At 41.6% G+C, this 27,632-nt stretch overlaps 1 protein-coding gene across 2 annotated transcripts in view; it reads left to right on the top strand.

Annotated features, from left to right (window-relative positions):
• LOC148055650 (uncharacterized) overlaps window positions 1-8,797 on the top strand; it is a 169,446-nt gene extending 160,649 nt beyond the window's left edge. For both annotated transcript variants that reach the window (XR_015704909.1, XM_087758302.1), the window contains exon 3: window positions 7,769-8,797. Coding sequence is in view for 1 of the 2 variants with exons in the window: in XM_087758302.1 (XP_087614428.1) it covers window positions 7,769-7,847 (79 nt within the window). In the remaining variant the exon portion in view is untranslated. The remainder of the gene's footprint in view (window positions 1-7,768) is intronic.
• The last annotated feature ends 18,835 nt before the right edge of the window (window positions 8,798-27,632 follow it).

Genomic DNA, 27,632 nt, shown 5'->3' with positions numbered 1-27,632 from the left:
GGTGCGGTGTCCTCACCCTCTGGCTTTCCTCTCCCTATCTCCTTGTTATTTAAATAGAAAGTTAGATGTAGTACACAACTTTAAAGTAACCTTATATGGTAATTTTGCTGCAACAGTAAAAAATGATCAGTTTCTCTGTCAGACAGCCAAACAACACTTCTGCAGTACTTTTTGCGCTGACTTACAATCTCATGAACATTTGGTCGAAAAGCATGTTTCTGTTACAGTCCTTGTCTCAGCTGTGATGTCTGAAGTTTACAACATTCTTTTTGAGTGAAAACCAGGCAAGAGCCATCCCCGATAAAAATAGGAACAAGGAGAAAATCCCAGTGAAGGAATTCAAGCCAATCTTTGCAGCATGTCAAGGCTAATATAGGCCCTGCCAATTCAGAAGTAGGCGATGCATGCTTTACGCGCTTAGTACAGAAGCAAGGTGAATGAGAATAAACCACCCAGTCACAAAATGCTCACAAAGGCTCATCTGACACCGTCGTGCATTCGGCCATGCCCAGTGACAGGGGGAAACATGGCCTTCCTCCATCGCCTTGGTCCTGATGACGTGATGGGAGGAGGAGGGCAGCGATTCCACTGTGTGGTGGGAAAGCAGCCCAGAGCAAACCAAAGTGCTACAGCAGGATACAAATCCATTAAGGAGAAAGTTAATTTTTTAAACTCAGTTACTTCTCACCTTCCTGAAAAGGACAGCTTAGCCACAAGACCTTCCTACCTAGCAATCACAGGCATTGCCTCTTTGCATGCACCAGGGAAATTAGACATAGAGGAGCTGTACCACAAACCTTGGTGTGCAGCCCAGCACAGCCAGCTTTTGTTCATGGACTTCATTTTCTCCCTAAAGAAAGGTCACTCGTCAATTACTGTATATGGTGCACTTCATTGAGAGATTACTGAACGCTATCAATGAGGCTATAATAGAAGTCTGTATTGCATCAGGAAAATCCAGCAGTTTGACTTAGCTGATGGATGCGTCATCCGTTCCCAATATCCTGACTGCTATTAGAAATGAAAATATCTCCTCCTTTAACTGCTTCGGACATCTCATCTGTTCTTCTGGGTGAACGTACCATTAAATGTCAGTCTATAGAGGTATCATTTGGGGGGGTGAGTAATAGGCTATAATTTCATACCTAAGTGAGACACACAAATCTGAACATGGGCACATAAATAAATGGCTCAACGGTGATAAAGACCAAGCACGTGTAATGCCTCTTGACATCACAGGGAGTAGCACTTCCAAAATCTCGGAGGGGGTCAGCTGTTCAGGGATGCAGCACAACTTGGTATGGGATTGTTGGCAGGAGGATAGAAAATGGCCCTGATTTTCTGTGGTACGTGTTGGTAAATGGGGGTTGCTTTACTGTGTTTCACAATATGCCCTCCCGCACTCTTATGCCTTCGGTTCCCCATGAACTGTGGGTGGTTTGGGGAGTTTGTCCGATGGGGGTATGGCCAGGACAGGAAGAAGAAATGAGTTAATGGCACAGAGACTTCTTGTCTGACTGACTGCTCTGCACAGGGTGGCTGGAGTGGGATGATCTGCACTGTTTTTCTCCTTAAACATATGTTGCAAATGTGAGGAGGGTACATCAGGACTCCTGGGGCATTTTTAATGACATCAGAAGAGATTATTTAACCTCGAGAGGTTAACATTTAATAATTAGGTTAGAACCTGCTGTTATCAGGCTTGTCAGTCTTCTACCACTAAAAGAAACTTTAAACATCTGTGGAGGCCACAAACTGGGGAAAAAATTGTCATGCCTCAAACACTGGGCAAAAAATGTGTAAGGAAAACATTTTCAAAAGTATCCTGGGATCATTTACAGCTGAAGGCTTTAAAAATAAAGGTTGGTACCTGAAAATGAATGCCTAGTGAGATTTAAAAATTCTACTGGAACTTCTGTAGATGATGCAAGATATGGGTTTTAAATACCTAAAAACCCCTTTGTCAGTCTGATCTTAAGTTAATTAGACATTTTGAAGATTTTTGGCCTTAAGCAGCTAACTGCCTTTTCTCCCCTAAATACCCTCAAGTCCCTGGCTATCTAAGGGAGGCTTAGTCTTCTATGTAACCAAGGTGCCTTTGAAAATTTGCAGGAATTTCTTTTACTCTGACACATCTGTTTGAAAGTAAAGGTTGTAAATTCATTATATACTGGCATTAAACTAACAGAAAGGAGCAGCAGCATGCAGATCTTCTGATAGACAGGAAAATGGTGTGGCAAGAGTGTTTGCACCAGTCTTCAGTGTACATGCAGAATAGTCACCAGTAGATTAAGGGTTAAAATAGAAACTGAAGTATAAAAATCACAGAGCAAGATGAGGAAGCATTTGAAAAACAGACACAAAAATAAAGCTTGCACCACAACTCAGACCGAATTAAACCAGACCTGCACAACGTCTGGTCTGGAGATGGTGTGCTAGCAGCTGAGTGGCAGCATGTCTCACAGGCTGACAGGCAGACAGGAGAAGGTACGTCTCGGGCTGACTGGGAGGCTCTCCCGCTCAGCCTCGCTAGCTGGGGATACCTGCTCTGCTTCCCAGCCTGCAGCTGGGGTGCGTCGCACGCCCATGCTCACAGACAAGGCAGCCCGTGAAGGGGAGGCTGGGAGGAAGGCTGCAAGGAGGTAGGGGGAGAGGACTGCAGCAGGAGAGGACATGAAGGAAGGCGTAGGGTAGGGGGCATGGGGATGAGCAGGAAGTTGTGGCAGAGAAGGAGGTGGGTAGGTGATTTGTAATTACAGATTTAAATACAGGAGCACGTGTGGGTGGGCAAAGGAATGGAAAACTGAGGTCCAAAGCTGGTACACTGGTCTCACCTGTAGCTGAGCTGGGGAGCCCTGAAGTGAACCACTGAATTATGCCTGATTGCTTAGACACCCACAGGCCAAAACAGGATAACATGTCCACCCTTCACACAATGCTCAGGCTGAGCTGTGGTACCTCCCAGGAGAGGACAGCAGTGGCCGTCCTGACCTGATGCTTCGGTGCTTAATGCAGTGGCTTCACCACTGAGTCCTCTGAAAGAGAGAGCGCCCAGGCACCCACTTTCCCTTGGAGCTGAGGCAGCTAGCTACCCTTTCTTGATACCTCCCCAGACCAACAGGAGGCAAATTATCACCATTTGTTCTCCTATTTTTCAGCTACCAAGACTGGTGAAAACATTTCAATTTTGAAATGTCACAACTGTATAAGAAAGAAAAATGCATTTAATTTACTTATTCTTTTTCTCAGTTTCACAGATATGACTATCCCGAACATCACTTTCAAAATCCTCAGTGGCTTATGAGAAATGGAGTTTACAGTTTTCTGAGTGCCTCATGAAGCCAAAAGAGGACAAGCTTCCTTTAGACCATTAAAAAAAGAAAAGAAACAGCAATGTAACTGGGGACTGCACAAACTAATTTGCCAAGTCACTCTGCCCGGCCTCTCAGCTTTACGCTGGACTTCCTCCACACTGCCTTGCATTATCTTCCTTTCTTCTCACCTTGTAAAGATTCCAGTCCTGCACAGATATCTGTGTGAAACGTCCAGCAGGTGCTTTGGTCTGTCAGTGTGATTTAAGTTGTACTCTTCTTATGTTGGGGCTCCGCTGTTGCTAACACTCCCGTGCTTAACTACCTCACGTAGCAGAGTTCAGCACACGTGCAAGGGTTTGCAAGACTGGCTATTTGCTTGAGAGCACTTATAAAGAGACATTATATGAGGGCTATAAATATTTGAAAAGTGGCCAAGAACAAGTTTTGAAACTATAAAAGTAACATTGGGGGTGAAATGACAACTTCCATTGTCAAAAGAGCAGTGCTTTATTACAATTTACTGGATTTTTTTTTTTCCTCCCTATAAATTAATGACATATTTGAAGAAAAATATCACAGGAAGTTTTCTTTAATGTAGCTTCTGCATTTTCCTGGAAACAATCATTACCTTCTTTGTTTCAGACACTGAAAGAACCAAGGTCTACCAGAATACTTGAAGAGTCTTAGCTATGCTTGAACATAATCTGGAAGTATTATGCTTGTGGCTTAAAAGATCATTCTTTTTAAATGCTTCTCTTTCAGCCAGTGTATAAAAATATCAGGAAAATCAGAATGATCCTGGCAAATCAGCTTTGTGACGCCTTCTCCATGAAGGTTACTTATTCAAAAGCATGCAGAAATTGATTCAACAGAGAACGTGCTCCAAGTCATACAATGTCTCTGCTTGTCTAGATGCGACAAATTACAACATCTGACAAAAAGTACATAAAAGGAACTCACAAAAGAGATTGTAGGAAGGAATGATTCACAGAAAACAACATATGTAAATGACAGGAGAAGGGCAAACAAAGCGTCTGTCATTATAAAAAGGGGAGGAAGGCAAATTACTGGAAGAAAGAAGCCAACAACCTAGCTGTAAATACATGAAAGAAAACAAGAAGATGAGCCAACAGCCAGTGAGGATTTGTTAGAGACAAACCATATCAAACAACTCATTCATTTTGGGAAGATGATATAGCATAGTTTCCCTTTGTGGTTAGGGAAAGGTATATACATCATACACCTTAATTTTAACAAAGTTTTTTTGTGGTGTATCACAGGAAGACCACACGAGCAAGATAGGGGAGTACAGAATGGATGAAACAATTACAGGGGAGTTATAAAGCTGGTTGGAAAGCTGTGTTTGGAAGGAAGACATGAGTGGTTCATGTCTTCAATGTCTTCAGGCTGTGAAGCCATTTGCTGAATGGCATATAAAATCATGGTAACTATTAGCTGAGCAGTGCGTGATAATAAAAAAAAACCAAGCGACTTTTGTTGTTGCAGTTGTGTGGTGATTCTGGAGTTTTACAAGTGTTTGTCCATGATCCAGTGATAATTAATATTTTCATTAATGACCTCGATGATGGAAAAAAAGAGGATGCTTATTAAAATTTGGAGATGATAACCAAAGTGAATCTGCAAGTGTGTCAGAAGACAGGATAAATCTGGAATGATCTGGATGGGTGCTAGAACTGGAGTAATAAAAAGAGACTGTAATTCACCAGGACCAAGTGGAAGACATATAGACAGGAATCATCAACATGAATAAACTCAGACTCAAAAATACCTGTGTAGATTGCATTTCTACAGAACAGATCTGGGGATCTTAAAGAATTACAAGCTCAACAAAAGCCAGTAATTTCATGCTGTTGTGGAAAAGGCAAATGCCGTATCAGAAAGTACAAGTATGAATAAGCGAACTAGACCTTGACCTCTATTCGGAACTCTGTAAAGCTTCAGCTGAACATTTGAACATCTGTCCAGTTTTGGGCTGAACACCTCGAGAAATGTAGGGATCAATAGAAAAGAATCCAGAGGAGTTCACAAAGAAATACAGAAAAAAACAATCTCTATCAGTAGATTGAATGAGTTCTGATTATAGCAGAAAGCAAAGGCATGCCTGGCTCTCCAAAGCCCACACTAAGGCAGACAAGCAGCAACAGGCTTACATTATGACCAGAAAGATTCAGGTTAACTGTAATTAGAAAACTTGTTAAAAGTGAGAGTACTGAAGTGACAGAACAGATTTCCTGGTGATGACTTTTGTCGGAGGTCTTTAGGGACAGGTCAGACAATACCTGTGATGGAGAAGATAAATACCACTGTTCTTCCCTCCAGGACAAGGAATGGATTTCTTGAGGGGATATAGAGGCAATGATATTAATTTCTACTATAAAGTCCTTTTATAAACCTTCTATAAAGAATTGAGTTTGAAATTGTTACTGACGGCTTACTCCTGGAGGAGTACTCAGAATGTCCATTCAGGAACTGGATCCTCATTTTAACTGGGACTGTGAAGTGAAAGATTCCCTCATGTACCATGAACTCCAGATAAAGCCATAGGATCTGGGTGAGCTTGCGAGGTCAGGTCGCAACTGGCTTTGCTAATACTCACCACAAACTGCTATCTTTGTAAGAACTTTTGTTGGAATTGCACATAAACAGATCTGTTACCTTGCTCAGTCCAAAATCATGACCTTGGCTGAAATGATGTTTGCTTGAATCCATTACTGGAAAAGTATATTCCAAGAAAAAAGAATGCATGCAGCAATGGCTTGAAGAGAAGGGGCCAATATCAGGATCACTTTCTTACTCTGGAAATTCTGTCCAAAAAATGAGAGCTTTCAATCATGCAGATAAAATATTGAAACCCAAGAAAGACTGAGACAAAATCATCAGAGCTCTATCAGGAAGAGCTTATGATGGCATAAATTCAGTTCCAGGCTTTATATATTATGGTTTAGTGACATGCTTCTCTGTACTGAAGTATGGCTAGAAGAGCCAGTCCTGAAGGATGCCATGCACCTCAACCAAGCACACTCAGCATTTCATTGACGTGGGCCTAGGAGCTGAGCTAACTTCAACTAGCCAAACGTGCAGAGGAAAGCTTGGATGGGGAGAGAGGGATCTGCCTTCATGTACTCCCTCCAAGAACTTGGTATAACTCTTCCTGGTTAAGGGACTGGTACGACAGATAACTGGCACACAGATAGGCCATTTATGTGTAGAAGCTGTGAAGCCATTTGCTGAATGGCACATAAAATCATGGTAACTATTATCTGAGCAGTATGTGACAATAAAAAAAAAAAAAAAAAGACTTTTGTTGTTGCAGATGACTCCAAAAACTGGATTTTTTAATATCAAAGACCTAAAAAAGCAAAAGACGAGAAGGATAGTTGTGACAACAAAAAGGATGAAGCCGGGGCGATGAATCACTGAAATTAGAGGAAGGAAATATTATTAACTCTCTCTCCCAGATTATATAGGACTTTCCCCTTATGGTACAGCCCCCAGCGTATTCTCAAAGCTTGTTTAAAATAATTCAGTCACTTCTCATGGGACGCAACTCTGCTAACTAATCATGTGGATTTCTTTTTCCCCTGATTCTTATACCCACAATTTTACATCCCACTATACTATAGCCCTTGGACGACCTGCATACAAATTCCTTTCCATAAATGGAACTTGGCACCTTTCAAAAAACCCATACATTGTTGTCACATCAGCCTCGCATTTCATTTTGGGTTGATCAAAGCTACAACATAATGCTTGTATTTATTTCTCGTAATTTCCTTTCATAAATCAGTCTCTCCAGTGCCTTAAATACATCTGTTACTCTCCTCTGAATGTCTTTCAACCTATCAATATTTTTCTGGAACTGAAGGACCTAGAATTAAATGCAGTGTTTTAGGTGAATAATAACGTCAGAAGCATTTTGCATTATTAAAAGTCCTGTAAGTAATTGCAAAAGAATTAAAAAGCTACATTCCAGTAACTCTGAGCCCTAAGATGTTGGTGGTCTGTTCTGTGTGGAGTGAATAACAATGTTGTGCCTCATGTGGGACATGGCTGGAAGAGAAACCCCATCATGGTCAAAGCAGACTGCACCTGCTTCATGGTCCTTTGTAGCTGTTTTGACTTGTGAAGATTACAGACTCTTTACTGTTTTCTAGTGCAGTCTGTCTAATGTATTAATCAGGTAATGAATAGATCTGGTGGTGAAATTCATCTCTGTGCAGATAATCTGCATGATACTTAAATTTCCATTTGCGATCTCTTTCGAGGTCTGAGATGTTCTCAGAATGGTTTGCAGGCTTTACACTGACCACGTATTTACCCCTAATGGTTACAAAAGTTAGTCACTTCTGTATAAGTGGACCAAAATAGACATTAAAGCTAATTTTTTTTTTAAATTTAGGTTTATGCTTCTCTTTTTCTCCCCTCTTTTGCAGCAGGTTTCCTGAGGAACTGAATGCCTTTGGGGAATGGTTCGCATCAGGCACCAGGAAGGAGGAAGACAGGTTGCGGTGATGGGAAGGGTATAACACAAGAACTGCTCTGGGCCCCTCCTTTCCTATTTCACCTTGAACTCATCCTGACCTGGCTCTGGGATGCATGCTTGGTGGAGCACTTCTGTTTATGCACTTCCTTTGGTTAGTCAGCCTCCCCCAGCACTTCTGTTGCTGCCCGTTTCACCTACTGGTGGTTCTGCCTGAGTTTCTTACTAAGAATAGGTAGATACAGAGCATGAGCATGCAGCAGCTCTACCTTTGGATGCCTGAGCCATGCCAAGACTTCAGCTAGCACTGTTCCCATCTCGCTCAACCTGACCAAGGATGAAGCAGTTCCCTACTTTGCACCCAACTCTAAAAGCAAATGGCTGATACTTCAGGAACATTTCCAGCATAGTTATCTCCCTGTAGGGTTTTATTTTCAAGGAGGCTTTGATCAAGCTACGTTTATATAGCTACTTTGTATGTTGTTATTCCTTGATGATAGTCAAATTTTGAACTCCTAGAAAGAGGGGAGCTCCCCACACCACCACATGAACACACACCATCAAATGGTAATTTGTAAATGTGCCTATTCCACTCTCTCTCGGTGTTGTTCTTTGTTCCTTGCCTACTGCTTGTGATTTGCCCCTTTCTTCCTAGGAAAAAGAATTAGGGTAAACCACAAACCTGCTAACTCTTATGTGGCCAAGTGGCCCAGTCAAAACCAAAGATAGTACCTGAGGCAGCTGAAGGACTCTCTGGTATGGGACTGTAAGAGCAGGCCTTCTGCTGCCTAAGACTCTGTAAAGCAGATTTAGTTGCTTTAAAAAGACGGCTGGACTGTTATCACCTGCTGTGCTCGCGTTCTTCCTATCACTGTTGATATAACTTAGCTTGGAATCTGAGTCTCTAATAAAACATTTGAGTGCTTTATTTTGCATTTTATTTTGTTGTGTTTTTTTAATGCACATCAAAGTAATTCATAATTCCCAGAATTTTCTACACTGAACTGTTTGCTTAAGCAAAGACTCTAGTGATGGTGTGAATTATTTATTTATACAGTCTACTTTTAAGTTGGGGCCAACATTAATTTGGCTGGGTCACTAGTATTGTGGATTTAATTGCCATGTAAATAGCAATGGAGCCTATGTCTTTAATTAGTGTGCTAAATTCTACACAATTTATGAATAAAATATACTCATTTTGACATTTTAAAACAGTTATTTTATTAATGAAGAATTTATCAGTGTTATGCCAATTCCCTTGCCTTTTGTTAATTATATGCCTCTCTTGCATTTTCTGATATGTTAATTTTGTTTGGTATAAATATTTGTCCTCCTTAAGATGAATACATTGTCGATGTTCACTCATTGTTTTTCTCCTCAACAGACAGACAACTTAAATGTAACTTCGTTGTTTGATCTTGTGGTTCTAACTGATTTATAAGAATCATCTAGCTCCGGCTTCCATTAAGTTCTCTTAAGGAAGGTCTAAAATAATTTCACCCAAGGAATGGCCTAGCTTTCTCTACGTGGTATGAAAGGGATATAGGACAGGATTTATCTAGCTGAGTTTCTCACAAGAGGGAATAAAGAGCCAAGTTTTGCTAACATAGCACTGTCCCTTCTGTGAACTTCTGCTGCTAGGTTGGTAATTCACACATGATGCATGCTGATGGGCTTAAAAGTATGCAGATATGGAATCAGGGGCATGATCAGAAGGAGGCTGTGGTACTGGAGTGCTTCTAGGGCAATGGGAAAGCCATGAACTTGTACAGGAATAGCTATGTCCCTCTGAAAAGCAAGGGCTTTTTTAACCTCACATTCCTAGCTAGGGTAATTCTGATTCCCTTTTCCTCTCAAAGAATAGGAGAGCAAACAACCAAATAAAATTGACATACAACCATGAGTCTCTTTTGACACGTAGCTTGCTTATTTTTGCTTGCACATGAGCTGATAACGTGCCAAGACCACCAGGGAGGTACAAGGGATGTACTGGTCGGGGAAGGATAGAGCAGGGGAGGCAAGTGTGAAACATTCAGAGAAGGCAACAGCAAGTCTGCCTCTGGGAAATGGAAGGGGTGGGAATGGCAGCTACAAATAGTTGTACTAAAAACCAGTTTCATTTTAAAAACATGGAGTCTCCTGGTTTTATTAGGCATCTACACTGTGATTTGAAGTGAGAGCTGATAAAGGAGGCCAGGCCTTTAGGAGCTCAGACTGAATGCTGAAGATAAAACTTGCTGATGAGAAGGAGCCAAAATGTTGACCCCTGGCATGATTTGGGAACCTAAAGCGTTCAAGAAAACAGACACAGAAGCAAAGTACTGCTTGAAAGCAACTTTACAGGAAATAATAACTATGTAATGATTGAATCAATTAAATGAAGCATATTAAGGAAAAAATAATTAGCACAAAGATGAAAAAGAACCATGTATCTTGCATAATTTTTATAAATAACAGAAAAGCCTCTTCACACTGAAATTGTATAACCTTTAAGATGCTAGGAACCACCGAGCAGTTAGAAATAAATATTGCTCAAGTTTCAGATATTAAATTGCAAAGGAGTCAGGCTCTCACTGTAGCTGAGGGTAGGAAAGCTGGTATGAGCATGAGCTCAATGCTGAATGAGCAACACCTTAGAGCAGAATCTTTTTTTTATGAGCCAGTCACATATAAAAACCACATTAATAATGACATGAAAAGCAAACGTTCTTAGTTTATTACACTGCTCTGGACAGACTCTATCAAATATTAAGCCAAATTAAGCTGCGGTTACTGGATCTTGTACCTCTTGGCCTCTTATAGGTATTAAGGAAAGTTTGGTACTTCTACCACTCCTTGTCAGAACATGCAAGCTTTCTGTTTAATTATGCCTTACCTGTTATAGCTTCTAACCTGTGCTAGGTCACAAAAAGATGTCAGGAGCAGACAAATCAAAGGAAGCAGTCACAGCTGAGAGTCCAAACATAACAGCAGCCACACTGCTACTGATGCAAACAAGTCTGTGGATGCAAAATTTTATGTGGTTCCAAAGACACGGATGAGACAAGCCACTGGAGAGTAGATCTACTGAGAGTTACTAGGCAAACCATGTCTCAGGGTCCAGAATTCCCCTGAGCTGAATACAGCTGGAGGCTGGGACAACGCTCAGGGAGTGCCATGCTTACTTGTCCCGTTCTCACTCATCTCTTTGTAGGTACATACAGCTCCTGCAGCACACAGGACAGGGCTGGGTCGATCTTGCTCTGGGTTACCGCAGCCAATGCTCTAACTTTGAGTGATGATCTCCTTTGATTTGTCTTCCCTTGACTTCCCTTTCTGGCCTAACTTAAACTAAGAAGGCTTAATACAGAAAGTGTAACTTGTGAAGTACAACTTGTAGGCGCTTAACGGCCTGCTGGAGGGACTAAAAAGTCTGTCAGCATTATTACGTCCACACTGTCACTCTCTTTCTGCACCTCCTTTCATTAGAAACTGTCTTTTTTGCTCTGTTTTTGCACAGCACCCAGCATACAGAAGTGTTGCTCTGTGCCTTGAGTGCCCGTGGGCTGCTGGGATGCCCACACGTGGCTCCCAGGGAGCGGAGAAGGGAGGAAGGGGTGGCCTGACTCTGGGTCAGGGCCAGAAGTGATGTGCAGGCATGTACAGCGGGAGCCACTAAGCCAACATCACCCCACCGTCTGTCCTGTGTCCTTCATGGCTGATGCACTACAGGACTTGCAGCAACTCTGCCACTTGTGTTTAATAAGGAGAGCTTTTAATCAACAGTTGCACTAATAGTCTGAGACCATGTGTATATGGATATGTGTGGGTACGTATTTGCACAGTGCTTCACTGACCCAGCGGCCATTTTGACATGATGAATTGCATATAAATATTGCACCGTGGATCACCTCTTTAAATCTGAACTTTATCATCCTCGCAGACTCTGTACTATTGTCCACGTTATGTAAAAATGTTTTTTCAGTTCCTACATTTTTTTCCCCACAGATGTGCTATAAGTAAATTTAAATGGTCAGGTTTGTACCTCTACTGAGATAAGATTATACGTCAAAGGACAGATGGAGGATCTGCGCCTGCACATGGGTGCAGATCCTGCCTGCTGTAAGTCACCTAGGAACACAGAGAACCTCTTCTGACTCTTGAGGTCTTTAGCATGTGGATTACTTTCCATTGCAGATGAATTTCAGGTCATCAGGCTTATTTCAGTTGCAGTTAAAACTAGGATTTGAACATAGGTTTAAAAGTAATCCGAGAGTAATCCACTGAGCTCCTTGTTGAGCCATCTCCACCTGTTTCCACTATTTGAATTTTGCCATTTTTGGACTGTGACTACATTCACATTTTCCTTTCTACTTTCATTGTTTATTTTTCTACTGTGCTACTAATTTAGCATTTTTTGAGGTGCAAATGCTTGCAAGCTTCCTCTGAAATTATTTGATCGTATACATTTGTGGAGTGCTTTAACATCATCTGCTACTTACTTTTGTAACATGCATTTTAGACAATGTTGTGATTTGTTTGAACATTAAGTTCATTTGTGGATGGAAGCCAGCATACTGCTTTCACATCATAGATCTGCACTCAATTGTGTAACATTTGGATCAAGAACATTTAGGATTAAATATGTTTTCTAAATGTTTTGAGAAAGCGTTTCTCAACAGAAGAGTAACTGATGTCAATACTCACTGCCTCTGAACAGCAGGACTCTGAAGACTTCAGCCAGGAGGTGACTTGATTAGTTAATCTTGCTTTTTTCTTTGTTTCCTTTTACCTCCTCTATTTTATTACATTTGAAAATTAAAAAAACCTCTGCCAACAGCAAATTTGTTTGTATGTTTCCCTTTGTTTGCACTGAGATTTATATATTTGCATACAATTGCCATTCCTTCTTATGCTGAAATCAGTTCTGCTTTAGTATCACTACAGTCTAAGTAAGGGATATCCTACCGCAATTTCAACACAATAAAGACTGATTGAAGTGTCAATGATTTCAGCTGTATTTTGTATTACAAAGTTAAACATGCTCTATTCCATTTAAGCAAAACAATCCCAAGAAATAGAGATGACAGGATAAAGGGCAATAGTCAAAGATGGGAGGTCTTTAGTGAAGCTTATTGCAATAGGAAAACGAACCTGATTATATGGCTGTGCTTCTCTATTTATTTTTTAAATTGAAATGAGTGATGTCCTGGTACAAAGAAATTTCTTTACAACATTGCATTCTGTTCCGCAGGTGTTCCTGCAATTGGTCATGGGACTTGATTTATGAGGACAGAGAGGAACCACACACAGGTATACACAGAAGGATGCTCTAGGAAATTATCAGAACCCACATTCTAGGAAGTCCATTAGCTTTCACTTTTTAAATAATTGAACAGCACACTCATTCACCTTATCTCAAGAAGTAAAAATGGAGCTTTTGCCTCTTTTACTTGAGAAATATGAGGCTTCTGCATACAAAAAACAGAATGCAGTTTGAAATGTGCAGCAGGAATTCTGGAGGACACATAGAAATCAATCAAATTTCATCAGAAATGCATATTAAAAACTAGAACTTTTCATTACACAGACAGTCAATATGTATGCAAGTCAACATGAAGTGATAACTCCACAGTTATTTGTGGATCAACATCACTCGTCAGTTGAGCTCATCAGATATTTCGCAACACAACAAATTTTCTTTAAAGGAAAAAGATGTTGTTCCTTGAAAGCAAAATGTTTGCAGAAATAGCTCGGTTTCACTTAGCTGATGAGTGGTTTGAAAGCCAGTTATCTTAGGGCTGTGCCCAATCATACCGATTCAGTCAAAGCTTTCAGGAACCGTGCTTTTTGGCTTTGTGGACGGAATTCTGGAAGCCTAGAAAACTTCAGTCACATCTCAGATTTCCAGGTCACTTAGCCTCCTTACTTTATGTTGGAGGCTTTCCAGACTGTTCTTTAATCTTTCAGGATGGCCAAGGTAACAACACAAGTAAAGAAGAGCTGATTATTTAGTTTCATAATTAATAATTCCAAGATGAGATATTTTGGGGTTCCTCTTCATTTAGAAGTTGTAAGTATTTTAATTTTCATTCCAAAATAAGAACAAACCTTTCTTTATCTCAGAACTTCCTACAACATTAGGAATTCAGAATTTTGAGCTGCTCTAATCACAATAATTTAGAGTCTCTAATTTATTTTTTTTTCTGGAAATGTTTGTAAAACATTTGAAATGTCCTTAGTTGTGCTGATTAGTCTGAAAATTCAGCCCAAACCCACAAGGTTTTATGTATTTTTAGGTGTCCCCTACTAGGCTTCTGTTTGCATTTTTTAATTATCCAATAAGGAGGCAGAAAGAGCAGGATGTGATTTAGATGCCTGTACTGTCTCAAAAATATTAGCAAGTGGTGACTTGGTGACTAATCAAAATCACTAATGCATGGACTGCTATTTCTTTGCATAAAATATTTTCAAATACATATTATACTAGTGGACTATGAGATATAAATTACCAGAAATTGGGTAATTTCCTGCCTGGGTAACTAAAGGAGGCTACTAATTTGACCAGCTCTAGGAAAACTGATCAGCTACGAATACTGATCTTTATGCATAGGACTACACATTCTGAGCATTTAAAGACATAAGGAGACTCAGCCTCAGGCAGGTACTACCCAAGTCCTAAATGCACAACACTGAACAGTCAGCCAGATACTTTATGGGTTTGTTTCCCTTTCTCAAGTATGAATGACTGCCAGAGGTGGTGTACAAAACTAAATGGGCAATAATTCCCCCTGTTACTGCTAGCAAGAGGTTGATGAAAAAGGTATACAGCAAACAACATTGGTAATGATCAGTTGTAATCAATTGTACAGGTCTCAAACATCAGATCTATTGGGTGTTCTTGAGTGCCCTTTGCTGACAACTAAGACCAGCAGAGTACTCCCGTAACATCCGTCTTGGGCGTTCAACACAAAGAATGAACTGCAAAGCTCTTAGGGTTGGTATTCAAGTTTCTTGTGTCAGAAACCACAGGTGTGTTGTGAGACCATGTGCTGAACAATCCTGCTGGCTCATCTTTCCCATCAGTCAAGAATATCTCCCTATTCTACCCGCTAACCAGCTTCACCAGCCCCTTACTATTTTTTATGGCTTTTCTTTGTTTTTCACTGCTTTCCTTATGACAGTGCACTTAACAGCTGTGACCAAAACCTGAGTACCCAATCCCTACTAAACTTAAGACTGAAAAAACCAAGGTGCATGAAAGCATGGAGACTTTTTGATCCTTCCTAGTACATTTATAAATGACAATTCATTTATTCAAGTGGTTTAATCAAGACAAAAAGTGTCTTAAATGTGCTAGCACCAGGAGAGTTTTAAGAAGGCAATACCTAGGAAGTCTCTGAAGATAAATATAGCTGCAGAATGTCCTGTCTATAGTTGTCTGTCATCTGTTTCAACTTGTGGCTCTAGCCACAAGGGGCAAGGCCCTGATGCTTCAGAATGTCCAGTCAGAGACTCCCTAAAATCCCTACTGATGGAGCCCCAGTTTTGGAAAGTGTTAAGAAGCTACCAGCCTTCTGAAAATCAGTCTCCTCAAATACATCGTTAGACTGCCAAAACCTGTGACCTCCAAAATCACTTATCGGATATCTGCACTAATCGTGGCCTATAAACAGTCTTCAGACTGTGCTCATTAGAAGTCATTGTGTCGCAAAGACTAAACAAATAAAGAAGCCAGTTTATACTAAGTTATAGCTTCGTTTTTCATTGGTGCACTGAGATGTAGAGGGTGGAGAAGTTATCTATGCATTTAGCAACCTATGACCATGAAAGGTTATCACTCCTCTCTAAAAATACATCGCAATTTCAGAATAATTTAGATATTTTGTTTAACAGGGAAAGAAAAGTTTGATAATCAGAGGTCAAAGTTTCACAGGTCAGATGTCACAGGTTTCTGGGTCTTAGTTGTGTAACAGGCTTAATCTCAGCGCTTCATTTAAAAAAATCACTGAACTCAGTGGGACTGCTCATATGCATAAAATCAAGCGTGTCCTGAAAATGAGCTGGGACAAGGTTTCTCTACCTTACCATATTTTGCTCAAAATAGACACCCAGAGAGATTTGCAAATGTGCACAAGCAGGGTTCAGTGATAATTTTTATAAATCTGTCTTTTCTCATTGAATTCTGGGGAAAAAAATACAAGTACTGTACTCAAGATGAAGATTTGTGCGACATTATAAGGTGTCATTACTATGGCATGTGTTTTCCCCTGGGGCACAAATGGAGAAGCACAGAACCTCCAGCACGGGCACGCAGCCCTTACCACTTCTGGCAGTGAGGTGTTTCCTTCTGCCACTTCTTGCAGGGTGAATGAAACAGAGACCCCATCTCTGATCACGGCCAAAGGTACCGCTTTCTAATCTGCTATGTCTGCAGTTGCATGTTGCATCTAATATTACACAGGCGCTTTCTTTTATTACATTTTTATTACACTTTCTCACTGCAGAGAAAGACAAATGTATATGAAACTAAAAAATGCAGCCTGTTTTACCTGGATCCCAGACCAGGACACTCAGAAGACAAAGTCAGCTAGGTATCTTCAAACATCAAAGACTGTGACCTTTTTTGTGGCCTCTGAGGGAAACCAGTATGTAGAAAAGCTTTAAAAGGCAATTGTAGGTGGCCTATGAAGAACCACATACAATATGTGTAACTTTTTCCCTGTAAATGAGTAGGGTAGAGCCTCTTTAAGGACTGTACCTTTCAATTTCAGCATCACTGCTAACAAAGATGATGGAGAACAAATTCTGAGCAAGGCCTGGAGACTCCTTTTTTAATACAAAAATTTCCTATAAAAGCTTTCTCTACACCGTACATCCAAAGGCAGCCCTGAAAATCCTCCACTACAGGAGTATATTGATAAGAACCAAACATGCCAGTTAAAAACCACCATCACAATGGGAAAGCAGTACAAATACCTATGCTTTTAGGTAATAATTACAGGACTTTATTTCTAGTAATAGGGTTATGTATGCGAGGCAAATACTGATTGATGGTGCCAGCAGATCACTTTCATAACAAGCTACAGAATGCAAATGCTTTGTGGAAAACAGTAATTGATTCAATACCCAGTTGGTTATACGCATAGTGATATCTAGGTTGCCTGAGTAACCTTAAGGCTAAGTACAATACAGAAAGTAATTTATTATCACAACTCCCCCAAATACATTACCTCATTCACACATATATTTTGAGACTCAAACCTGAACTGTGCTATCCAAAATGTCTATCACGACTTGAAACAATCAACAGACACTCCTGGAGGCTCTAGGGGAGTCTGAGAGCTTAGCAGGGTGGGAAGACATGTAGCATGTTTCCCTCCACTGTTCTCCCCTTCGTTTCAGTTCCCTTGGGAGCTGGTGGCACTGGGGAGCTCCGGCAGTAACCTGAGCAGAGGCATCAGTTCTGACAGATGCAAGGACATATTGCAGGAGGGAAGCAATTTGTGTGCAGTTGTATTTACTGACTACAGCGCTCGGGTTGGAGGTGGTGACTGCTTTTTCACTGAACTTCTTTTCATGAGAAAACTGTGCATTGACTGAGAGTAACACAATTGTACCCCTTTGGAGATCAGAGAGGAACCTGAGCCTAAGCCCTCGAAGCTGCACGCTTCTGGAGATCAGGCTGAGCTCTGAACCTGGTGCTTGCTTGGCAGGCAGTTGTTTGGCCGGGTTCTGCCCCCAACCCATCAAATCCCTGTAAGAGACAAATCGAAATCCTTAAGTGATTTTGCAAGGCAAGTTCAACTTGAGGTATGAACTTGGTAGCTCAAGATCAGCCCTGACTTTTAAAGCACTAGTCCTGAAGAGAAAATGCAATTCCCAAGGCCCTCACTGTGAAAAGTAGACGGATGCTCGCTCCAGGTTTAGGTTACAAATCGATTAGGAGTCCCTTAAAATCAAGGGCTTGACCTGAAACAGCCAAACTCTCTTTATACTCTGCTCTCAAAAGCATTCTCCCACCTAATGCTGCCCACTGTAGCATTGCTGTTCACAGGAATCAGTATTCTGGGGCACAGACTCTTTCCTTTCTTGATGCAAAGCTTTACTTACATTTCTTTTCGTAGGCTGCATGCTAATGAGGACAGTTTGCAACCTTCACTGTCAGTGAGAAGTCCCGGGGTAGTTCTCCCTGATTCCTGGTCGGTGGGATGCACTGCACATGGCACCCTCTAATCGGGGAAAAAAAGCCAAATGCTACCTTGTCAATGGGCAGTTAAAACAAGTTATGTTAACACAATGGATGCTTCATGTTTTATGCGAAGTTGGCATTCCTCAGGGATCTTTTCTGCTGGCCTTTAACAAAGATTCAATGTAGTCGTCAACTTTGTTGTGCTTCAGAATCTGGAGGTTGAAAAGCTGAAGCAGTACACATGTACGTATGCAGCACATGCAGTTACACATGGTAGCAGTTAGAGGTGTACTAGTGGCATACAGCTCAGCATAGTCTTTTAAGAGATGTGCCTACTGTTAATTAGATTACCGCATCACGGAGAGATCAGGGTGCCTCTGAGTTAGTCACAGTAGAAGCATCTCCAAGGATTTAACCTCTGAGGAGATAAAAATGTCCAGTGCCCTCTGCAAGGTGACACACAATGTCAGGAAAGAGCTGGGAACAGAAACGAATTTTTTTCAGGAAACTCCTTGATGTAGCCAAAGGCATATACTGTAGATGTACATGGTGCTATGAACATTTATGCATAGCTGAGTACACATTTTTTGACAAAACTTGGTCAGGAAATAGTTAATATTTTCAAAGAAAAAATAATGAAATACATTAGTGTCCTTCCAGGATTTAACCTGTTTATACATTTCCTCCTGAGAAATGCTGAAGCTTCAGGTCATATGGATGTGAAATGTAACTTGGTATGGGCTAGGGAGAGGAATCCCGCATTAGGTTCAGCCCCTGTCTCAACTATGTCTGATTGCGTCCCCCAGTTTAAGGCTTGTTACTTGATTTGGAAGCCTTGTGAAACTTATATGCATAACTAACTTGTAGCTGCTTTCACAGTTTAAAAGCTGTCATTTCACCTTATGCAGAAAGAAAGGCTTTTCCTGCCTATGTCAAAGAGATCCATACAGCTCTCCCATGGAGTTTTTAAAGTGTCTTCTGGGGTACAGCAGCACAGCATTTCTTCTGTGAGAGCAATTCGCTCTGCCATTATATTGTCTGCAGGTATGCAGCTGTATTGTTTTACCGTGTTGATCTTGGAAAGAGCTGGAAAGCTCATAAACTGGAAAGCAATTGGTTTCCAGCCGAAGCTTTACTTCTTCCTAGCCCACTGTGCTCTCCAAGGGAATCTCTGCAGGATTTTGTTAGAGGAAAAGGAAGCTGCAGTTGTGTTCATAGCTGGGGCAGATGCAACATTACTCCAAAACTAGGGTTACATCCTGCTCTGTTTCTTACTCTTTTCTTCTACCAGCTCACATAGATCATGAGCACACCTCATCCTGTGTCTACATCAGCTGCCCACAACTGCCACCGCCCAGTTCCGCATTTCTCTCACCACAGGGAGTTTGCACATTTACTGTGGCCACAGAGATACTTCAAAGACAAACACAGGCAACTCTTGAAACGTGGGTGATGAACACATGCCGGAGAGAAAAAACGCTTCTTGCAGAGGGACAGAGAATCACGTAAGTGGTGTTAACTCACACATCCGACACCCCAGACGCTTTCTCTTAGATGTACCACTGGCAGCAATGCCCTCCTCAGGCTATACTCAAGGCTCCCCAGTAACGTTCATAAACGGGAAAAAGCATGGGAGACAAAGGCCCCAGGCTGCAAGAGAAAGAGGGGCCAAGGGGAAATAGCCTTGCTCCAAGAAGCAGTGCAGAGCTGCTCTGCAAATGGAGTTGGCACGTATGTGAGCTGCTCATAGCTTGCAAATACTGACGGGAGTGAAATGTGTGGAGCTCATGGGGAATTTCTATCGAGCCTCATGCAGTTACAGAGGCATTCCTCCTTAAATTTAAGGGAGTTAATTAGAATAATATATGTGCCACTTCAGCATGAGGCCTGATGATCACGCTGTGGAGAAAGGAAAGAAAAGCTTGCTTAAGAGAAAATGCCATTATCTTCCCAAAACAAATAAAAATCTGGAGCTTGGTGTATACTTTTTCAGAGATGTTACAGTCGTCAGTCACATAGCGCGTGGATCTGATCCATAACACCGTGCACACCGTCAGCTGTTCAGCATGTTGCCCTGTTGCTAAGTATGAAGCCAGAAAATAAGTAGGCAGGTCAATTCCCATCTTATTAACACAGAGGGAGGGGAGAGGCCTGAAAAATAAGGTTGTAGAAACAGCCATGAAAGCTTGTTGGAAGCTAAACAATAGCCAAGATCCAGCCATGATTCCCTTCCTATACCTTATTTCTTTTTGTCTCTTTCAATGGCTTATTTTCAGTTGTTCCAAACTGTTGGTGATTTGTGTCTCTCCTAACCTTTAAGAATCCCAAAGTGGAGAAACAATTTTCTCATTTACTCAAGCTACAGGATTTTTTTTTTTCTTTTTCTCCCTTTCTGGAAAAGTAGGAACTATCTCAGAGTGATCACCTTTTGCATTATTGTAAAAACTTACCTTGTGTGCAAGTGAGTGTGCTGAGGGCCCAGACAGGGTGGAGGGATAAATCTGGAGATCTCCCACCACTCAGCCAATGCTATTTTGTTTTTATCATACTGCAAAGAGATTATCAGCCTTGAAGCCACCACTTCTCTTGGGAGCGATGTCCCAGAAGACATTCTTCAAGGATTTTTCATAAAGACACCATCCTTTAGCCCCACTGAAGTGTGACTAAAAGTGGTTATGTTAGGGTGGGTTTTTTTGTTTTCTTTGCCTCTCTCTAATGCATTAATTTTTAAAAGCTGCTATAGCAAAAGCTTTAAACAGAAGGTTAAATATGTGGAAGGAAAGGTAGTCAAAATATTTGATAAAAGAAATAATAAGGTAGAATGTTCATGAAAAATTAAAAACAACTCTGTTTTGTTCAGAATTTGCAGTGAATTCTTCATTCCTAAAGGTTCATCTGTAATAATTTTTGTTTTGTTGGGTTGGTTGGGGGCAGAAGTCTGTATGTGTTGCTTTGATTGTTTTTTTAATTAAAAAAAGAAAGAATAGGATTCTGCTTCTCCCTCATATTGACGTCATGACTTCTAAATGAAAATAACCATGCTGGAAAACACAGGCTTTTCAGCAGCACCCCCTGTTCATGCTGCAAACCTTACACAACCAGCTATGACATAGCTTAGCAATTACACCGCGAGAAACGAGACAGCAGGTATACGGTTGCTTCCCTGGGGACACATCAAGAAAACACAGAATGCAAAGGTCTTGCAAAAAAGCCACTTGCAAAATCCAGATTGAAGCATGGAAGGAAGGGCTGGGTTAGAAGACAGAGGTAGCCTAAAATACAACAGTAGGTCTCACTCAAATAGTCCCTTCAAATCTATGGATAACCTCCTTACTCTGAAGTGATGCTCGCTGGTCTGACAGACCTGGCTGATACAATTTGAGCAAGTTTCCTCCCACCCGTCTGCTTCCAAATGAACCTTCTGAAAGGACACATAGTAATTCCTCAATAATATTTCAATTTGAATTGTTAATGGAAAGGAAGCTTTGGTTGTACAAAACTCAATCCTTGTTTTTTGAGGGCACCACATACAATGCCATCTTCGTGCCAGATGCCAACTCTGGCTAGGGAGCAGAGGGCAGAGCTCACCCCGACAGCCAGCTCTCGTGCCTCCTTGTGGGCTGGGAACAGCGGTGGGCCAGGCTGCCTGCGAGGACGGTGCTCGCTGCCCTGCCTCTCACCTGCTGGCATGTCAGAGCCTGCATGCTGATGTTGGGCTGGTGCTGGGGTGAGTGTCCAGGGTGTGGAGCCACGGCATGGGCACATGTCCCTTGGGTCCCTCATGGGCCATGCAGAGGTGTGCTCTGGAGCACGTCAACTTGATGTGAGCGGCATGGGTCCCTGTTGTTGGCAGAGCCTAGCACATCCCCCTGGCTGCAGCCTGGCACCGCAACCTGGCTGCAGGCTCCCATCCATCAAGTGCCAAACTGCGGATCGATGGTTGCTTTGTGGCACCCCACAGAAAAGCAAAGAGTCGATGTGGGTGGGGGGCTGGGGGCCACTGAAGGTCTGCAAGGGCAAGAGAGGTCTTTATATCAGAGCACGAAACACGACAGTCATCATGAGGTGTTACTCCACTGACAACAAAAGGAAGGGCAGACTTTTAATTTATTAACAAACTTTTGTTGAGAGCTGAAAGAATTTTGTGCTTGGGCTTGGAAGCTGTGGTGCATATGGCTCCGTGAAATTAAATGCCAATAAAGACACCCCAAAATCTCTACAGGCCTGGCTAGCAGAGTACTGTGAACAGTTCCGCAAATTTCCCCATAAAGATCTGGAGGGTGTCTTACAAACCACCCTGAAGATAAAAGAGTAGCTGTCTTCCTTGTACGTGCCTTGAAGGCTCAGTTGCAACTGCCCGTCAAGGTGCCGGTTAGTGTTGATTACTGCTTTCTGTGTGCACAAGGTAGGGACCTTTACACCGACAACAGCACCCTACCGACTCAGAGACAAACTCTTCTGCCCAGCCCCAGGCTCCTTCCCCCACCTCTGCCCAGCCTGGCCATCCCCTCACTCTGGGGCAATGTTGGCAGCAGGATTCACTGCCTTCCTTGCCCACGTCTCTCTGGACCTTCACTCCCCCCGGCACAACGTTACCCCACCACAAGGCGTACAGCATGCGGCTAGGTAAAAATAGCATGCCAGGAGGTGAGCACAGCAAAGCCTCAGCCTTCCTGTGCTGTAGCCTCTTTTGATTATTCATTTTCCTCTCCTGTATTGTTACGATGACAGCCTGTCACATGCCTTTTTCGTTTGGTTTTGGTACGGAGAGGTTTCAGGAAAGGTTTTTCACTGGAGTTTCAAGTGAGAAAAATGCCATTATTTCTCACTACTATATCTTTATTCACAACAAGCAGAAAGATTCTGTAACAACTTCAAATCAAACTTTGGTTAAAAGAGTGATAAAATGGTACAGATGATACTTTTTTAAAAAAAAAAAAAAAAAAAAAAAAACAAACACGGGACCATTTTCAACAAAAGAAAATGGAAATAGCACCAAAATATCCTAAGAAATGCTGCTCCCCTCCTTTGAACAGACTTTAGTTGCACCTGGGAGTGTAAAACTCATTTGAGACAAGTGCTATCCTTCAACAGATGGCCCTTTGAGGGGTTGGTACAGCACCTAGCATAACGAAATGCTACTCTCCAATTAGGAACTTCAGATGCCTGCAGAAAGTACATCATGTAGCTGATATAACTATTAATAAAACCAGTAATACTAATTTTGGCAATATTCAGTCACTACCCACTTTGCCACATGGCGTCCCACACAGTATGACAAATCACGTAGCCTTATAACCTTTATCCCCAGGAATTAGTTCCCATGTTTATGTCAGTGGGACCTGTCCAAGGGGTTGGAAAGTCTCTTTCCACTCAGCAAGAGAAAGATTTACAACTGTCTGTGTAAATCAGTGATGTTTGGGTAAATAAAACCTCACATGTTTAACTCACCTGTTTGCTTTATATGAGACATTGTTAAGCTCTGTAAATTAACAGGGGTAAGTTCTCTTTACCTGAATTAATTCTCAGCTACCCTAATAGGTTAAATAATTTAACAAGGTCCTAAGTCTGCATGACAGCTTTAATTTAGTGCGTAACTTTCATTGTATGCTGAAGTAGTTTCGAGGTCAGTTGTATTAAACAAATGCTAGCCTAAAGATGGAGCTAAGCTGTGCAAATAGTTCCCCGAATCGGGAAGCACGTAACCAGCAGATAACCGAGTTATGCTTAAACTTTTTATAGATGTTATTTCTTTCATTTTCTGGGCTTTGGAGTGGGCTTTGGAAATGAAAGTCCTTACTGTAGCAATCACAATGACATATGTGCAGCCCCCATTAGAAAAAAATATTTTCTGAGCTGGGATCTGAGATTGAGCTTGCCTAAATCAAGGTTTACACATTTTTTATCACCTGCTAATACATGTGCAGGTATACTGTTCTTTAGGTTTTTTTCCCCTTTCTTCAGAATATATTATTTCTAAGGGACAGTTGAATTAAGTTTCTTGTCTTTGGTTTTTCTCTTTTCCCTTCAGCTCTGTATTGTCATACCTTGCCAGCTAATCTCACTTTCCTTGTGAGCAGCATACCCTACCATTTAAGTAAAAATAGTTTTCAGAAAAAAATATGTCCTATAAGATGTTATGACATTTTGTGAAACAACATAATGCGATGTGACTGATGCAGATGGATATGCCCCATAAAGCTGAGATTTAGATATATAGTTTTTCCCCAAAAAATCACTTCATAAAGCAGTTTTAAAATATCACTTTGAAACCCTATTTAAACTCCTTGGAATAGATAGCAAATTTATTTAAACTTTTATATAAAAGGCTTTTTACCTGAATGCTTAGAGAAGTTTCTATGTGCAAGGCTTTTTTCAGCTCAGTACGTAGGGGAAAAAAGTATACAGTATATAATAAAGCACCTAGCTAATGTTTCCTTCTTTACTCCTCTCCCTGAAGGAAGAGAAATGCTTTAGGGGGATCAATAGTTATAAATCATTACAAATTATTTGAGGTTTTATTTCATCTACTTTTATTATAATGTCCATGCCATCTGCTGTACATATTGAGCTTATTACACTAATTCATTCTGCAAGCTCCAGCCTCTGAGTGAGAGATGTCAGAGGGCAATTGATTAAGGGATATTTGTTCTGTTACGCTTTTTTTCTTTAATTTCTCTCCGTAAGGATTTCAGGTTGAGCAAGCGAGCTGAAATGATAATGGAGCCTCAGGTTTGGAGATAAATGAGACGTGTGACTTCGCGCATTCATAAATATCAGAACATCTTTTAACCTGGTGGTGATGGGTGGGGCAGTTGGTGTCAGCTGTGTGTTAAAGGTATGAGGTTGTTTCTCTCCTTAAAAGCTGGAAGGCAATGGATGCTTGACATATAAATGATAGCTCAATCCAGGAATCTACCTCTCATACACCCCTTATTATCTATAGTTAAAAGAATTTTGTGTGATGGGAGTAGGGCAAAGAGGAAAAGTAGAACAAAGAAAAACTTGAGAGGTCCTCAAATATAGCACCTATATATTGAGCGAATATTGGCACTGCATCAAGCATGTGCATCTCTTCCCCAAAGTAAGAGCTGTTCGCTTCTAAACTTTTCAGCCCTAAAGTGTACATCCTCAAATATCCTCAAAGCAAACATTAAGATACAAGGGTTATAGGTGCTTGAAAAAAAATCCATCACCTTGTCTCCATCAGTTCAAGACAGTGTCAAGAAGAAGAAGTGAACAAGACATGTCATAAATATTAGAGACTTGCTTCGTAACCTTAGAGCAATCAGTCCAAGTATGACAGTAGCCTGAATATTTAATAGCTAACGCAAACTTTACAACTGCAACTTGAGCTTCATCACATTTTGACCTATTTATAATTAACTTGTCCATCATGTCTGAGGTCCTGACACTATACATACAGCTGAGTAACATTTACACACATGAGCAGTTCCACTGAATTCAGTGGAAAACCATGAGAAACCTTATTTAGCGGATACTGGTGCTGGACCCTAAACGTAGACTGCCACACACGAATACGTCAATCTGAGATCCTCTCTAAAGGTCAGGACAGTATTTTAGCACAAGCTTCCTCATCGGGGCTCCAGGACTGTCCAGCCAGAACTCTTTCCCGGCATGATGCCTACTGTTCATGAAATAGAACCACCTGGGCTAGAAAAAGAGGCCTCACCAACCTGAACAACACAACACAGCTGAGATCAATCACTCTGAACTGTGGCCCTGCATTTTCTGCACCTATTTTTGAAGGCTCGATCTCTGCAACATGCTCTTAATTGCAGTCGTGTACAACCTGAGTCTGGCTTGTGGTCCCTCTTAAGTTCCTGCTATTGTAGGTTTCAAATGCAAGCCTGATCACCATCAATTGCACTCTCCCTGTGTGCCTTCTCACATCACTTCCATTGCACCAGCAAAGTGCCCAGGTTGCCATTTTTTTTTTTTGAAGACAGACTGAACAACTTCTTTATTTGGGTAAAAAAGACCTTGGACAATCTTAGTTTTATGTAATGTCTTACATTAGCCAATGACTGCTTCAAACACCAATTCTGCTGAGTCCCAAGCACATACTTTACATTGAAGCCAAACAGCATGCCACAGAAGTCCATGTTAAACATGTTATCAGTGGTACCTCTCCGATAGTTACAGAATTTGCTGGCTGAGAGCTTTGCTGCTCTAATACCTCCAAATACCTTGAAACTGCAATGACTATATTCTGCTTCGGTTCATGAAAAAGTGTCAGACGCTGCATGACATGACACCCCTCAATCTGGTTGCGTCATTTTGTGCATCTAGTTTCCTCAGCACACAGGCTCCTGTTTTCCCTGTTATTAGGCACTTTACAGCTCCAGTGCTAATTGCACAAATCGATTCATTTACAGCCAGCACAACAGAAAACAGGGCAACAATGGAGACAAAAAGATTGCAGTAAGGCATTGCAACTGGTGTACTGATGGATGCTGAATAAAAGTGCCAGCTGTGTCTTGTCAAAAGAGGCAACTGAAAAAGAAAATCCCAACAAGGACTTTGTGAATTCAGCAGCATTTTGGCGTCCGTAGGGAAGGAAACAGCAGAAAGGATTACTGAGAGCTTCCCTACCCACTAGGTCGTGCCACCACCCTGTGCTGAGGTGTCGGGTCATAGCCATTCCACTGCGGTTGCTGCCGCAGTTTGCACAGTACGGGATTTACTGCCGCATTAAGAACAGAAAACTTCTTTCTTTTCGACAGAGCTTCAGTTAGCCGTGCCGTACCCATGTCTCTCCAGTGGGTTTTCTCTGCAGCTTACTGAACTTGCAGCACTGAATAGGCAGTGCTAAGAGCATGGCAGCTGAGTGAGGAGCCTGACTGCTGGGTAACTCTTTTGCTGGAGAGTAAATAAACTCCTTTATAGAATGCAGTCTCAGGAGAGTTCTTCTCCAATTGGCACAGACTGTGAAACATATCCTTTCCCTGCAACACAGGGAGAAAAAGTAATACTCTTCTGCTCTAATCTCCCCTGCAGCAATCTAATATATTCTTATTGGCATAGCCAAAGCCACTGGATACCAGCTGGAGCTGTGTTGAAGGCTCACAGGACCGCGGCAGATATGATGAATGCAGGGCACGTGGGAGAAAAGCCATTTACATTCTGGCAGTCTCCACAAAGGAGGTCCCAAAAAGAGTTTAAAGCCATCTTCCTCTGGTGGGAAACAGAGACTTGTGCAACTTTGTCACCGTAATATTTCCTGCCACTTGTCCAGCTGCCCCCTGCACAGCCCTCGCCTCTTGTGTAGCCTCCTGGACAGACCTATGGTGCTCCCCTTGACTGACACAGCTAAATCTTTCTCAGGACCTAAAAACCTGATCTAAAGGTTCATCCCCTGGGTCAGCTCCTGGAGCTAAAGGGGATTGAGTAGGGCAGAGGTAAATATTCAAAAGTCCCAGCCCAGGGGTTTCAGTAATTTAATAAGGACAAATAAAGCATAGAAAAAATGATTATCAGGAGCATCTTAGTGGATTAGCACCTCACATATTGAAAGCATTACAGAGTCTAAATATTGCAGCATGAACATCTTGCTTGTCTATGAGCATGGACGATACTGCAAACCATGTAGGAGTTACATTTTAGATGACTGAGATGCACAGTT

Source organism: Nipponia nippon, unplaced genomic scaffold, assembly GCF_047370975.1.
Source record: "Nipponia nippon isolate SJK-2023a ecotype South Korea unplaced genomic scaffold, ASM4737097v1 scaffold_2, whole genome shotgun sequence".
NCBI lineage: Eukaryota > Metazoa > Chordata > Aves > Pelecaniformes > Threskiornithidae > Nipponia > Nipponia nippon.
Note: the sequence above shows the minus strand (reverse complement) of the source record. Positions and strands in the feature narration are given on the sequence as shown.